We start from the raw sequence: 14,245 nt of genomic DNA, 5'->3' as shown, positions 1-14,245 counted from the left end.
TTAAGTTTCTAAACCTAAGTTAACTACACATCGTTTGTGTGCTAGAGGTCCGAGGGCCTTCGTTAGTACATCAGCAGGCATATCGTTACTTTTATATATTCTAACTTAACAATATTATTAGATACCTTTTCCTAATAAAGTGAAACCTAGTATCTATATGCTTCGTCCTGCTGTGGTGTACAGGATTTCGAACAAGATTAATGGCACTTTGGCTGTCAGAAGCTAAGTTAATTGAACAAAGTATACCTGTTATCTCGTATATAAATCGACGTAAGTAACACGCTTCCTTCGTGGCAGACGCTAATGCCATATATTCTGACTCGGCCGAACTTAACGCAACAGTAGGTTGCTTCTTGATTCCATGATACTGGACCTCCACTTAACTTGTAAACATAACCGGTGTATGACCTTCTGTCGATTGGACAGTTTACCCAGTCTGCGTCACAAAAAACCTTTAAAGGTTCTCTATTCTTCCTGTAAACCAATGAATAGTTTAGGGTACCTTTTAGGTATTGCAGAATCCTTTTAGCAGCATTCCAGTGTTCTTTAGTAAAACACGTATTAAATTGACTTAAATAGCTCGTGGCGTAAGCGATGTCTGGTCGTGTGTTTACCGCTAGATACATGAGGCATCCTATTAAGTTTTGATAAGGATAAGACTCACCGACTTGACCATCCATTCTTTTTCCATATTCTTTTAATTAATGGAGTATCCACGGCCTTACAATCCTTCATATTAAATTTTTCTAATATAGAAAGAATATAATTTCGCTGGTTCAACCTTATACTCTCGGAATCACTTTCAACTTGTAGTCCCAAATAACATTTCAGTATTCCGAGATCTTTTAATGAAAAATATTTCGACAAATCATTCTTGACAGTGTCAAATGTCAAATCAGAATTAAAGAAGACTATTATGTCATCAACAAAGATTCCTAATATTACAAGTTCTTTACCAAAAGTTTAGTATACACACAAGGTTCGGAAGGAGTTCCTATGAAACCTATTTTAGAAAGCGTTTCATTTAACTTTTTATTCCAAGCTCGCGGTGCCTGTTTAAGACCGTAAAGAGATTTCTTCAATAAACAAACTTTGTTTTCTTTACCCTTTTCAATAAAACCAAGAGGTTGCTCCATGAAAACTTCTTCTTCTAAATCTCCGTTAAGGAAAGCTGTATCGACATCTAAGTGCTTCATTCTCAACTTCATATCTGCAGCTATCGCAAACAACGTGCGGAGGGAAGAATGACGAATCACTGGTGCGAACGTCTCCTTGTAGTCTACACTTTCAACTTGATGAAAACCTTTGACGACGAGTCTCGCTTTATACTTGATAATATTACCATAAGCATCCCTTTTAATTTTGTAAATCCATTTACATGGTATAACCTTTTGTTAGGTCTATCTACTAAATTCCATGTATGGAGTTTCCTTAAGGAACTATACTCATCAACCATAGCATGTTGCCACTTATCAGCATCATCGGCATGAGTAGCTTCGTAATATGTCGTAGGTTCATTAGAATCTACCATTGACGTATTGTAAGCTTTATAAAATTTGTTGCTTTTCTATCTCTGGAAGGGTATCTGCGCTCAGGGTGCGATTCCTGTTCCAAATTCGCTGTCACTTCTTCCACACTAGGCAGCCTTAAGTCACTGAGAGACTCTCGCTCTTCCAGAGTCACTGACTCTTTTGCACTTTCTAGATTTACTGGTAAAGTTGCTTCAGCCGCCGGGCTGATATTCTCATCACAGTCATAGAATTGACAGTCATGATCAAACTCAGACTCAATCTCTTTTGCTCATCAAATAACAATATAGATTCTGACTGTGCGACAGACTCAGATTGCTTCTGCTTTAGCGCTGTAAAGCAATTTTCAAAAAGGTTGCATCTCTGGATATAATAACTTTTCGTGGGTTAGCAGGGTCCCTAAAAATATAAGTGCCTGGATTTTCAGAATAACCGACGAAAATTGCTTCCTGTCCCTTGACACTAATTTCTTCCTGTGACACGAAGGTATATGGACTAGAGCTCTACAACCAAATACTTTTAGATGGCTAAGATCACCTTTTCGTCCATACCATTTGTCATAAGGAATTTGTCCACCTAAGGCTCGATGAGGAGACCTATTCTTAAGGTAAATGGCAACTTGGAATGCATCTTCCCAGAATGCTTTCGGTAGTGAACTTTCAGCTAGCAACGTTCTTGCCTTTTCTGTAACCGAACGATGGGTGCGTTCCGCTACTCCAACTTGCTGAGGACTATAAGGCGTCGTTGTTTGATGTTCAATACCTTTTGAAGCAAGATAATCAACAAACTCTTTATTCACGAACTCCTTACCTCCATCAGTCCTAATTGCTTTAATTGTTTTATCTAACTGATTTTCAACAAAACATTGAAACACACAAAATATATCTTTGACTTCTGTTTTAGAAGAAATAAAATAAGCAAACACTTTTCGCGTATAATCGTCTACTATTGTCAACATATATCTATTTCCTTGAAAAGAAGTTGTAGACACCGGTCCCATCAAATCCATATGGATCAGTTCCAAAGGGAAGTAGCCCTATTAAACGCTAACCTTTTGAAAGGTTTTCTTGCTTGTTTACCTTCCACGCAAGCGATACAACTAGTTTTATCTACTCCTGTATACTTTATACCTACCTTGTGATTTTTCAGTTGGTTCATGCCTATACGACACAAATGTCCTAACCTCTTATGCCAAATTTGATAACTATCCTGACAGCCAGAGTGCACATCTTGTGTCACAAAATTATCCTACACTTTCTCGCTAAAAATTACTGTACCATCTATAACGTACAGTAAACAACATGTCGACGCTTGTGCAACAGATTCACCTGTAAAATTAAAAGTATCAGATTTATAAAAGTTACATCCATTTTATCAAAAACACAAATAAAACCCTTTTCAACAGTTTTATATACAGATAACAAACTAGCTTTCAAATCTGGTATATAAGCAACATCACTAATATTGTTGACCACGTTCTCGAATGTTTATTGAAATATTTCCAATTCCGCAGCACTTAATCTGTTCTCCATTTGCGACAGTAACAGTACCTTGATTCTGTATCGAGATATTCTGGGAATTAATGTTATAGACGCTCTCTAGAATCGGGAGTGTCCGACGCAATCGACGAGCGTAACAAGACGAGGAGCTGCGTTTTGCGTCATGTAGGAGCAATGAGTAAATAAAGTCATTTATCTATGTGTAGGACATACAAGGTAATTTGATGATCAATTTTAGCGCGCAGCTATTTCAGTGCAACAAGATACCTCGGGGTCGTCCCATATGCGACGAAGAAGGCTACGGCGCGTGTTTTGGATGGAAAAGGTCATACACGGGTTAGGGACTCAGTACAATGCTCGCCCGGACGATGCTTTTCTCCCGAGTGTTGACATTGGGCCGTAAGACCGGTGGAACCCACCAAAAAATAGGTAGGTATGTTCAAGACCTTGCATTCATACCGTCGCGTCGCTGCTCACGTAGGATTCATTCTTTTACAAATAATCGATGCGTCATGCGACTCGGAAATGCTAAAACATATTTAACTACTATCTAGTATGCAGTCTCTAGCCTCTGAGAATTTGGAAAAGTGGTCTGAGTTTGCCACCCGTTTTAATGTAGGGTCCTAATATTTTTAATTAAGCACCGACTCTAAAATTGGTATCCGGTATATACCTGTTATGTGAAATTATTTTATGGTTTGGTGTGGTTTTTGAAGGCGGTCTAATTTTTTGTTACAATTATTTTTATACGTTACTCAGTTCTCGTACTTTTACTCAGCGCGCACAACGGAAGCTCTCAAGAACAATACATTTTCCCCGTTTTTGCAAAATTTTTCATTACTGCTCGGCTCCCATTGGTCATAGCGTGATAATATATATCCTATAACCATCCTCGATAAATGGGCTATCCGACACTAAAATAATTTTTCGATTGGAACTGATATTTCCTGAGATTAGCGCGTATAAACAAAAACCCTTTAGCTTTATATAATAGTATACATACATATAAATTTAATCAGCATCTATTTACCAGTAGTAGTCAATTTATCCTTGCCGACTAAAACCGCTAACTTCCTTTTATTATTATAATTACAGCAATACATTGTAAATTATTATGTTATTATAAGTAGGTGCTACCTAATTAAGTTTAAATAGCTTACCATCAGTGTTGTTAATAATTGTCTCGACCGCAAATAAACACGTTTAAAATAATAACTATTAATGTGATAGAACATTAAGTGTTATTAAGTAGAAAATGTTCAAAATAATCTTTTATTTATTGCTCAAAAGGACGTGATTCCTCTCGTCGTTTCTGGGGTGGTGTCAAATGATAGCAGTTTTGGTTTGTCAACTATGGAGTGTTTTACAGAAGAGGGACACGCGCCCTGCGTATGCGAATATTTAAAAATAATAATTCTGCAACATTATTTCGACGGAAGTTTCGAAGCGACTCTTTTACACGATTTAATTGAAATCCCAAGATTAATTACGAGTAACCGTTGCATTCTCCTAATGTATCGGTTTGGGCTGCTCTAGCAGAGCGGTATCATTGGCTCGGTACTTTTTGTGGAGGTCGGAAAAAACACAGTAATCTAAATTCCCTATGATACATGGATATGTTGCAGTACTTCTTCATTCCTGCCCTACAAAATTTCGTTGGATATTTAGAAAACCTGGCTTCAGCAAGCTGGAGCGACATCACATTTCAAACACATTTTTGTCAGATTTTCCTGATTTGTTTCCTTGTACCCTTACGTATGTTGTTCTCTTTCGTTGTTTTGGCCAATTATACTTGATACTTAAATAATATAAATTTCGAGTTATGTAAACCGCAGTAGTGAAACGATACGTCCCTATTCCTCCCAGCTTCCCCTTTAGGTTTATTAACGTTTGCTTTAGTTTTCTGTTAAATTGGTATATGTTAATAATAAAATAGGTTTTTGCCTCGAGTTCCTTTTTTAATTACCCTTCGCTACTGGTAAACCGTTCAACCGATTCCTCAGGTTAACATCAGACTGTTTCTGTTTTATTTAGTTGTTATCGTTACAATTTGTTTACCAAAGATTAAAGTGAAATGATATTGGCTTTCTTATTTTAAGTTGCCGTCAATTTTACGTATTGCAGTAACATTAAGTTTTTCATTAATGTTATAATAATGTTTACATCTGTAATAAATGTAAACATGTGGTCATTCTATTTGTTATGTTTTTATTCATGTTACCTGATGTAGGTACCTGGGAACCTGATTAAATAAATACACACATACCTTCGAAAAGTCAGCGATAGGGCGCTATGTATAAAAAACGTAATCTTTTTTTTTTTTTTTATTGATCACCAACCAATGTGCACCAATACATGAATGAAATTTAAAAATATTGATAGATTAACTTAATGCCATTGTAATTAAAGGTGAAGACTACATGCGATTGTATATAACTAATAAGTATTAAAATATTTATTTTCAAACAATAGAGAATCAACATAAAATAAAATTAAAATTAAATTAAATTATTTTTTTTTTATTTTTTTAATTTAATTCTTGCCCGCTTTAATTTTTTTAATCCGTCCAGAGGATAGGCTGTATGTAGTCTATCGACCATACTGCCTCGTCTTACGTATGTTTGCCCCACTTTGAGACCATTTTTGTATTACCCACTAGTATTATGATTATAATAAAACACACTTAGCTTACGAAATCATAAAAAAAAAACATATCCCTAGGTCTCGGTGCTAGGCTCTTTGATTCTAAACTGCACCGCGAACTCTTTTAATTATAAACATTAACATAAAACGTAATATTTATATACAATAAAATTAATTAAAAACTGCATGAAAAATTGTATAATCAAATTACCATTTTACTCCAATTCATTATACACACTTGATAAAAATATAATAATCACGGACGACTAAAATCAAATGAAGAAAAGCCTGGGCTTCTATGCCAATTAAAAATCATGAGTATATTTTATTTATTTAAATAAAGAATAATTACCTGTTTGCAAATTTAAGCACATGAATTAATCATTAAATATATTTTTCACGGTAAGCAATAACAATTTCGGGGACCGCACCATGAACGTCTAACATCACACTGACGACAAACGGAGTTTAACTACAATAAACATTAGGTCTTACACTAATTTTAAATCGTTCTTACACATCGGATACGGTAAGTTGTTTAACATTTTTGTATCCTCTGCTTCGGTGCCGTAGGTGTATTGCATGCGCGGTACTACCTACACCGCTCTGAAGCCCTGGGTTCGAATATTCTGCTCAGTATCAACCCGGAATTTAGAATCTGTTACAAATATGGCGATAGCCTCATCCGCTATTATAATATAATGGGACGGAACGCAAATTGCGGATAGTGGGTGCCCTGATTGCACCCATCCCTACCTCTTTTTAGGCAAAGGCGTGGTGTGTGCTACTTCCTCTGTCACGAAACGTCTATGAACATAATATTATTATTGTCAAGATTACGATATGTATGACTATATTTTTATGTTGGTAGATTGGCAGATTCGCGATGAGTAGCAGACCGTAATGGTTTACACATATTTAAAGTTATTAGCCGGGTGGACAAAGCAAGAGTACCTGAGACATAACTTCGATGGAAAGACATGGACACCCGCGGTAGCCTTCTTCGGCGCATACGGCACGGCGGGGTATCTTCAGAGGCGGCTTTACCTATTGTGTAGAATGTGCGCAGCATACGAGCGTCATGTGTTAGGGGGCGCCAGACACGACACCTTCAAAGAGACATGCGTCGCTCGCAACACTGGCTTTCTCAAACAACCTGCGCCCGTGCTAAGGACTGCAAGCTGTTTCTTAACTTTACACAATAACTTTTGATTTAATATTAAGTATCAAAATTATTAAAGATTACATTGTCTCCTAAGGGGCGCGAAGGATTTGATTGCACACGGGCGGCACATGAGCTAGAGCCGCCTCTGGGTATCTTGTTGCACTAAGGTAGCTACTCAGACCCGTCCCTGAAGGTATCCTACCATACTATTTTACGTAATGAATCGGTATTTCTACTTTATAATGTAATACAAAAAGTGATTTATATTATGAATCGGTGTTTCTACTTTATATAAGTAAGTGTGTCTTTTAAGTACAAAAACAATTACATTATACTTATACAAGTACAATGGTAACAAGTGTTCAACTACTGTTTGGTATCTTTTGTCTTCGGTGATAGTTATGCCAGAGAATTTTCTATATTCTAAATATATTCCAAATTTTAAGGTCATTTTCCGAGCAACGGTGAGTATTCGTTCCATATATTTACGGCCCATGAATTACGGGCAAGAATATGCAGATTTACGAATATATTTATTTAATAATCAATTTGAAGTAGTTTTTGAAAGAAAGTACCAAAATATTCCCTATTAAATTGTCTATCTAATAGTGTTGGGACGATATGCATGGAATAAACAACTTCAAAACGAAATTAATGAAACAACATTCACAAAATAAAACAATTAAATACTTAACTAAAATAAATATAATATATTAGAGAAAGAAAATGTTGGTTTTTTTTTCTATTTGCTTTATAAATTTCCAATAGATAGCTTCTAAAAATACGTTTAGCGGCCTATGCCTATGCTACGTTGCCATGCTTGGGGCGTGGGATCAGGCCTTGTATATCCTTTGGTACCATAGATTTATAGCTTCTCATGCGCGAAAAATATCAAGGTTTGGTTAATTATGGTTCAAAAATTTGTTTCTTAGAGGCCGTTCAAGTATTACGTAACGCAATTTTTGACGATTTTTGATACCCCCTTAGTGGAATTGTGTAATTTTTATACTCTTGGATTGGGATTAGACTCTTGACCTTGTGACGTTCCTAGAACTGCGTCTTATCTGTGTTAACGATAGGCTATTTTTCCATGTGCGGGAAGGCTAAACTAATCACTACAACTATTGTAGCAGGATGGGTGAAATCTACTTAGAAGGAAGCAGGCAATTTCAGGTACGTAGGTAGATTGTTGGTTAGATATTTGCTTCACGAAAGGAGAATAACTTATTAGAAATCAGGGGATAAGTACCTTTTTTTTGTTTTCGCGGAGAAAGTCCCTTATTACTACCGCCCAGTCTTCGCGGGGGGCGACTGAGCGGTTGTGTTGGGGTAACCGTTGCCTTACGACCCGACAATTGAAGCGGCCCGGGACCCTCGGGCGGCGGTCGGGCTGAGTCTAACCAATGAACCTAGCCTAATTCCTAAGCAACGGCCTACCAACTAAAACTCCGTGTTGACCCTCTTCGGCGCATAAGGGACGACTGCGGGCTTCCCGAGACAGCAGGTCCGAGTCTTCGTCCGCGGCCGCCCCTGCGCGGTGCCGCCTTGAGGCCCGTCTCCTAAATGTGGGGCTCCTAAGCCCCTCGCACCGAAGAACGCTCTCAGCGTCAACGGTAGCATGAGGTCAACGCCACACTGCCTTCCATCCCGGGGTCAACCGAAAATTTGTGCAAGAAATGCACAAAATGCACAAGGGCGGACAGCCCCCTGCTGCCCGCCGACGATCCCCTTCGTGGCCCCTATTAGTCGCCTCTTACGACAGGCAGGGGTTTACCGTGGTGGTATTCTCCAACGTCCCCATTCCACAGGGCGGGAGACGCCGGTCAGTCGTCCACCCGGCGTCTCCTACGTCTCCTTTGACGGCGGGAGGGATCGGCCCTCTCCCGATCCCTCTCGGCGCTCTGCTTCTGCGAAATGACCGCCTCGCAGAAGTGGGCTACCGCACGTCAGGCCTCCTGGCTGCCGACCATGGAAGCGACCACAGCCGGCAGCGAGAGATCTCCTCCGACGACTGACACAAGAGCGCTGCGCTCATCGTCCCAGGCTGGGCAAGACTCCAACGTATGTTGGGCTGTATCCCGCAGGCGGTTGTCACCATGGTGACATACGGCGCTAACCTCCGTCCTGTTATCTGACACAGGAACTCACCGAAGCACCCATGCCCGGTAAGCACTCGTGTCAATCTAAATGTTGCCGCGCCGTGGCGCCTGTCCAGCCACTCTGCAAAGACAGGACGCACGCCGCGACGGCCCGAAGCCCCGCTGACGGGGCCTCCAGCCTGAGACGCCACTCCTCTACAGCGGCTCGCCGTAAGGAGGCCCTCTTGGCCTCCACCTCCTTCAGGGCAGGGTTAGTAGTAGTAGTAGTAGTTAGTAAGTACCTGGTTGAAAGTAAAGTAAGTGATAAGCATTTCTCTCTACGAAGGTCAGTGTAAAACAATGTACGACGCTAGCGCCATCTATTTAGAAAACATACATACATACATACATAGTATCACGCCTCTATCCCATAGGGGTAGGCAGACCATGGATTGTCATTTTGCACGATTCTGCCATACTTCTCGCGCTTCATCCACCATCATTAATCTTTTCATGTATTATGTAGTACCTATTCCAAGCAGTGATTTGTTATTCAGACTTCGGGTGGTTTCGATGTCGGCTGCTGGTTCTTTAGTAGGTTTGGATATGGGCTATGGAGCGCTTCTTGGTTTGTCAGCTCGGTTGGTAATTATTCGTGTGAGTTTTATAACACGATTGGCATAGAATTTCAAATTAAGGGTATATACTTAGATAATTGTAGTTTGCTCCAACCCCAACAGAGTGCGATAAAGACAAGTCGAAAAGATGACGTTTTGTCTGAGACTAATTATGTATTCCGGTTTGAAGGACATTGTAGCCAGTAGTGATGTAACGAATGTCATTTTTTGAACATTCGCGAATGCGAATGCGAATGCGAATATCTGCTACCGACATTCGCGAATGCGAATGCGAATGCGAATGTTTAGTTTTTGTTCAAATTTGGCGCCAATTTTCTATGGCTAAATAGTTTATTAATTGGTATGTTTTAAGAAAGAGTTATACTTTATTGTAGAAGAATATTGTTTTAGTTTATTTAATATATTCTTTAGATATTTATTCAAGATGATAATTATCTAAACATTAAAAAGTTATGTAAAGACTGATAAAAAATTATAGAAGAATTTGTTTTTGTTTCTTTTAAATGCTTTTAATTTCTTACTTGCTATTGTGTTACAAGTTCTAATGAGAATTGAATTTTTAAGCTTTATTAAAGTAAACGAAATAATTTTGTGTTGACCTCAGAGCGCTGCCGTACCGCACATGCAGTAGAACTATGCCACCGAGGCAGTCTCCTATTATCTTCAAATATTTTTTTTCTGATATTGACTTTCGCAAAACATTCGCAGAAATTTTGCGAATGCGAATGCGAATGCGAATATCCAAAAATATGCGAATATTCGCGAATACGAATGCGAATGCGAATATTCGTTACATCACTAGTAGCCAGTATAAGTACTGGACATAATGAGACTTAACATCTTATGTCTCAGGATGGCGAACGCGGTGGAATACCAAATAATACTTTGTAATTCAAGGTGTTGGGTGGTATTTCTACTGTTTATGGCCGGTCGTATCGCTTACCATCAGGCATACGGCAAGCTAATCTCGTCATTCAAAGCATTAAAAAGATTTTTTTTTTGCCATTGTAATGTTTTGGAGAAACTAAACGTTACACTAATTATGTCAAATTTGACAGTTGTCACATTTACATGATGCAAAACATGTCATAAGTGAGAATCTATTTCCTCCAGTTTGTGTTCCAGGCGTGTAAATTAAATACAATTCTTTTTAAATATAAAATGTCCAAAGTACGTCAAATTATAAACACATCCTACTGCAGATATTACAGTATTCAGAGAGCCAAGAAGAAATTGCCAATCATAACCTGCAAAAGGCCGGAATTTAACCACTACGAGGGTCAAACTTACAGCAAATTTGAGGGAATAAAGCTAGCTTCGCAGGGCTGGAACCATCCAAAATCAAAGCAAGATTACTTTATAATCCACGGCAATGCAAATAAAAGTATAGAACCGTCTATTTATAGGAAGAGTTACGATGAAATTGGATTAAATCCGAAACTAATACAGATTATGTTGGAATCTGGCTTTACTTTACCGACAGCTATACAGGCAAAGGCAATACCGTCAATATTGAATGGCAATAATACCGTAATCACAGCAGAAACTGGATGTGGTAAAACGCTTGCGTATCTTCTGCCGATTTTTCAACATATTTTGGAGTGGAAACCGAGTGTGAAAGAGGATTTCAACAGCCCGCTTGCGGTTATTATAACGCCTAGTAGAGAGTTAGGTGAGTTTTATTCATGTTATACAGTATTAGTAGAATTCTTAGGTAATGTAAAAGGCTCTGAGCTGTACATATTTGCGAAGCGTCATCAACCAACTGCTGAAGGAATATAATGTAGTTTTTTTGCCTCTTGTAGAGCTAGGCCTTGGGTGGTTACTCAATCGCATTCCTCCAAAGCCCACTACTGGTATACTACTAGTTCTGTATCTTACCTTTGGAAAAAATTTCAACAACTATTTCAAAAATATATGAAGTTAACTAAACCGCATCAGGCTAGTGTGCTGGACTAAGGCCTAAAACCTCTTAGTAGTAGCAGAGGCCTGTACCTAGCAATAGGTCTGTGAAATACTGGGCTAAGAGGCTGGTTAAGAGGCTTAAGCATATACAATAGCCTAAGAAATAATTAGCAGTGCTCTAACAAAAATATATCTATGGTATATTTAATAAAAAAAAATCAAAAGCTTTTAAATAATATTGTATTAAACTTTTCCAGCAACCCAAATTGGTGAAGTAGCCGAAAACCTAGCACAGACTCTGAATTTAAATGTGACAACCCTAATTGGTGGTAAAACCAAACAGAAGATGATCAACCCTCCGATAGAGTACTGCGATGTGCTTGTGACAACCCTGGGAGCGTACAGCAAGCTTGTCACAACTGGCATATACAAGATACAAAATGTTCATCACATGGTACTTGATGAGGCTGATACACTGTTGGACGATAGTTTTATCAATAAAGTGTCAAATCTGTTGAAGAAGTTTTCTGTGAGTGTGAACATCCTTTTATAAATTTTACGCCTTCATAATGTTTAAGAAATATTTGTCAATGAACATATTTAGACGGCTTCTATATATATTGACTTTTTATGTTTAATGGGTGTTAAGTTTAGGACTGGCAAATTAACACCATATAGCTTAAGCTATGTATTCATATTTTAACTTGTTTACAAAAATATAAAATAATGAGTTTTTTAGAGTTTGATTCTACAATTTATTTTTGTATTTTGCACCTTTTCAGATACAATACAAAGTAGATATTCAAGTGCCTCCAGTAGGATGTCAGCTTACACTGGTCAGTGCCACGATGCCTCATGAATTACCAGAAACAGTTAACTCTTTTGTAGCCCCTGAGTCTTTGAAGACTGTCACCACATCCAATATACACAGATTATTGCCTCATATACCACATAAGTAAGTATTATGAATAGATTCAGATGTAAAGGTTGATTTAAAGCTTTTATTATAGCAATCACCAAAGATAGATAGGATATAGGTATATGCCTATATAGCGACCACCATACACAAGGTATATAATCATCCATGGTGACCAATGTTATTGTTGTTTTCGAGATTAGACTAAGCATGTTTGCTGTCATAATTGTGTTGACTGGTAAAGGGTAATCATCTCTTGTCCGATAAAACTGTCTGGAAACTGCTCTAATTACCATCAGGTGTGATGGGGTAAATTGTTTATGCCCATATAAAAGCAATAAGCTTGCAATGAAGTAAGTAGGCTATGTTTTGTCAAGAGATCATTGTACCAGTGTACATGGACTTATTACGTGTTGCTAATAGTAATTTGGGGATACAGATGATCTGCTCTGCATTCTAATACATATTATATTGTAAATAACTTTACACTCTATCATATTATTATTTTTATTCTCAGGTTCATCCGTCTAGGTAAAGCTCAGAAACCGTCAGAACTGCTCAAGATAGTTCAAGCAGATGTCAATTTGAAACGTCCAGTGATGATATTCAGTAACAAGACAGCCACATGTGACTTTGTGTCGATGTTTTTGAATGAGAATAATGTTGAATGTATCAATATTAATGGACAGATGGCTGTGGCATTGAAGATTGGAAAATTTGAACAGTTCAAGAGTGGGAAAGTCAATGTTCTGTCTTGCACTGATATAGCTGCTAGAGGATTAGATACTATAAGGGTGAGATAAAAGCCTTTACTGTGGTCCTATTTTGACTAGAAATATGACAAATCTATTTAGATCATTTATGGAAGAGTTAGAATATTTTGGGGCCACTGCGCCACCATTCTTAATTTTTTGTTTATTGATTAATATTTGTATTAGCTAAGAACAATGTTTAATAATTTTAAATATTTTTTTTTCCAGACACAACATGTAATAAACTACGACTTTCCACTATACACGGCAGACTACATACATAGATGTGGTAGAACTGGGCGCATCGGATCTCCTGAAGACTGTTCTGTTACTAACTTCGTTGCTTGGCCGCGTGAAATCCAAATGGTGCAGAAAATAGAGAGCGTCTGTGAGGAAGAATGGGGAGTTGCCAAGTGTTAATGCTAATATTCGTAAGATTATTGAAGATAGGATTGTGAAGATGGGTGGCACACTCGCCAGGAGCAGTGCTTAAGTAGACCTGGCTTTGTAGGAATTATTCTATTTTATAGAATTTTGTCTTGGTCATTAAATGTGTAAAAATAACTTGTCAGGAATGAGTGTCCTAAAACATTTACTGTGAACATCTTTTAGTAAGTTTTATAGCCATATAATAAATAGTGTATGATATAGAAATTGTATTATTTTTAATTATTTCAATTATATGATGGGGGTCACTATAGGCAGTTCCATGGTTAGCTAGAGTATTCAGGAAATGAGTAACATAATTGTGGAACTTCTAGGAACGGATCACGCAACTTCCCATTACAGGAATTTGCACTTTATAGTTGTGATAATAAAACAATTGTTCAACTGCATTGTATTCATAGCCCTAGTCTCCATGCTGTAGTTATAAAAAAGTAAAAAAGAACTTGTTCACACATTTTATTACGCCTCTCACATATAGTACATTCTAAGTCTATTTTGGAAATTGACTAAATTTTACACACTCGGGACTTTACAATCATGAACACTTTGAAGTTCAAAATACAAGAGTACAATAACTATAAAAATAACATCACACTGTATAGCATTGGAATATATAATTCACTACGTTTTGTAGTTATATTAAAAATCACACATAATATAGGATGTTGCAGAA

The 14,245-nt window shown here is 37.8% G+C and overlaps 2 protein-coding genes across 3 annotated transcripts in view; both read left to right on the top strand.

Moving 5' to 3' along the window:
- Window positions 1-14,245, top strand: part of LOC115445018 (lachesin) — an 87,848-nt gene that overhangs the window by 685 nt on the left and 72,918 nt on the right. The window lies entirely within an intron of this gene.
- LOC119190031 (probable ATP-dependent RNA helicase DDX28) lies at window positions 10,603-13,779 on the top strand. Its single transcript, XM_037441019.1, has 5 exons — window positions 10,603-11,224; window positions 11,715-11,986; window positions 12,240-12,412; window positions 12,891-13,167; window positions 13,354-13,779. Exons 1-5 carry the CDS (start codon window positions 10,714-10,716, stop codon window positions 13,543-13,545), a joined length of 1,425 nt encoding a protein of 474 aa, XP_037296916.1. The 5' UTR covers window positions 10,603-10,713; the 3' UTR covers window positions 13,546-13,779.

This window comes from Manduca sexta, chromosome 21, assembly GCF_014839805.1.
Source record: "Manduca sexta isolate Smith_Timp_Sample1 chromosome 21, JHU_Msex_v1.0, whole genome shotgun sequence".
NCBI lineage: Eukaryota > Metazoa > Arthropoda > Insecta > Lepidoptera > Sphingidae > Manduca > Manduca sexta.
This window is presented reverse-complemented; position numbering and strand designations above follow the sequence as displayed.

What these genes read in the sequence shown, in the direction of transcription:
- LOC119190031 (XM_037441019.1), top strand. Translation starts at nt 10,714, where the DNA reads ATGTCCAAAGTACGTCAAATTATAAACACATCCTACTGCAGATATTAC. An exon ending in AACGCCTAGTAGAGAGTTAG is followed by an intron (nt 11,225 to 11,714) that starts GTGAGTTTTATT and finishes AAACTTTTCCAG; the next exon opens with CAACCCAAATTGGTGAAGTA. An exon ending in GAGGATTAGATACTATAAGG is followed by an intron (nt 13,168 to 13,353) that starts GTGAGATAAAAG and finishes TTTTTTTTCCAG; the next exon opens with ACACAACATGTAATAAACTA.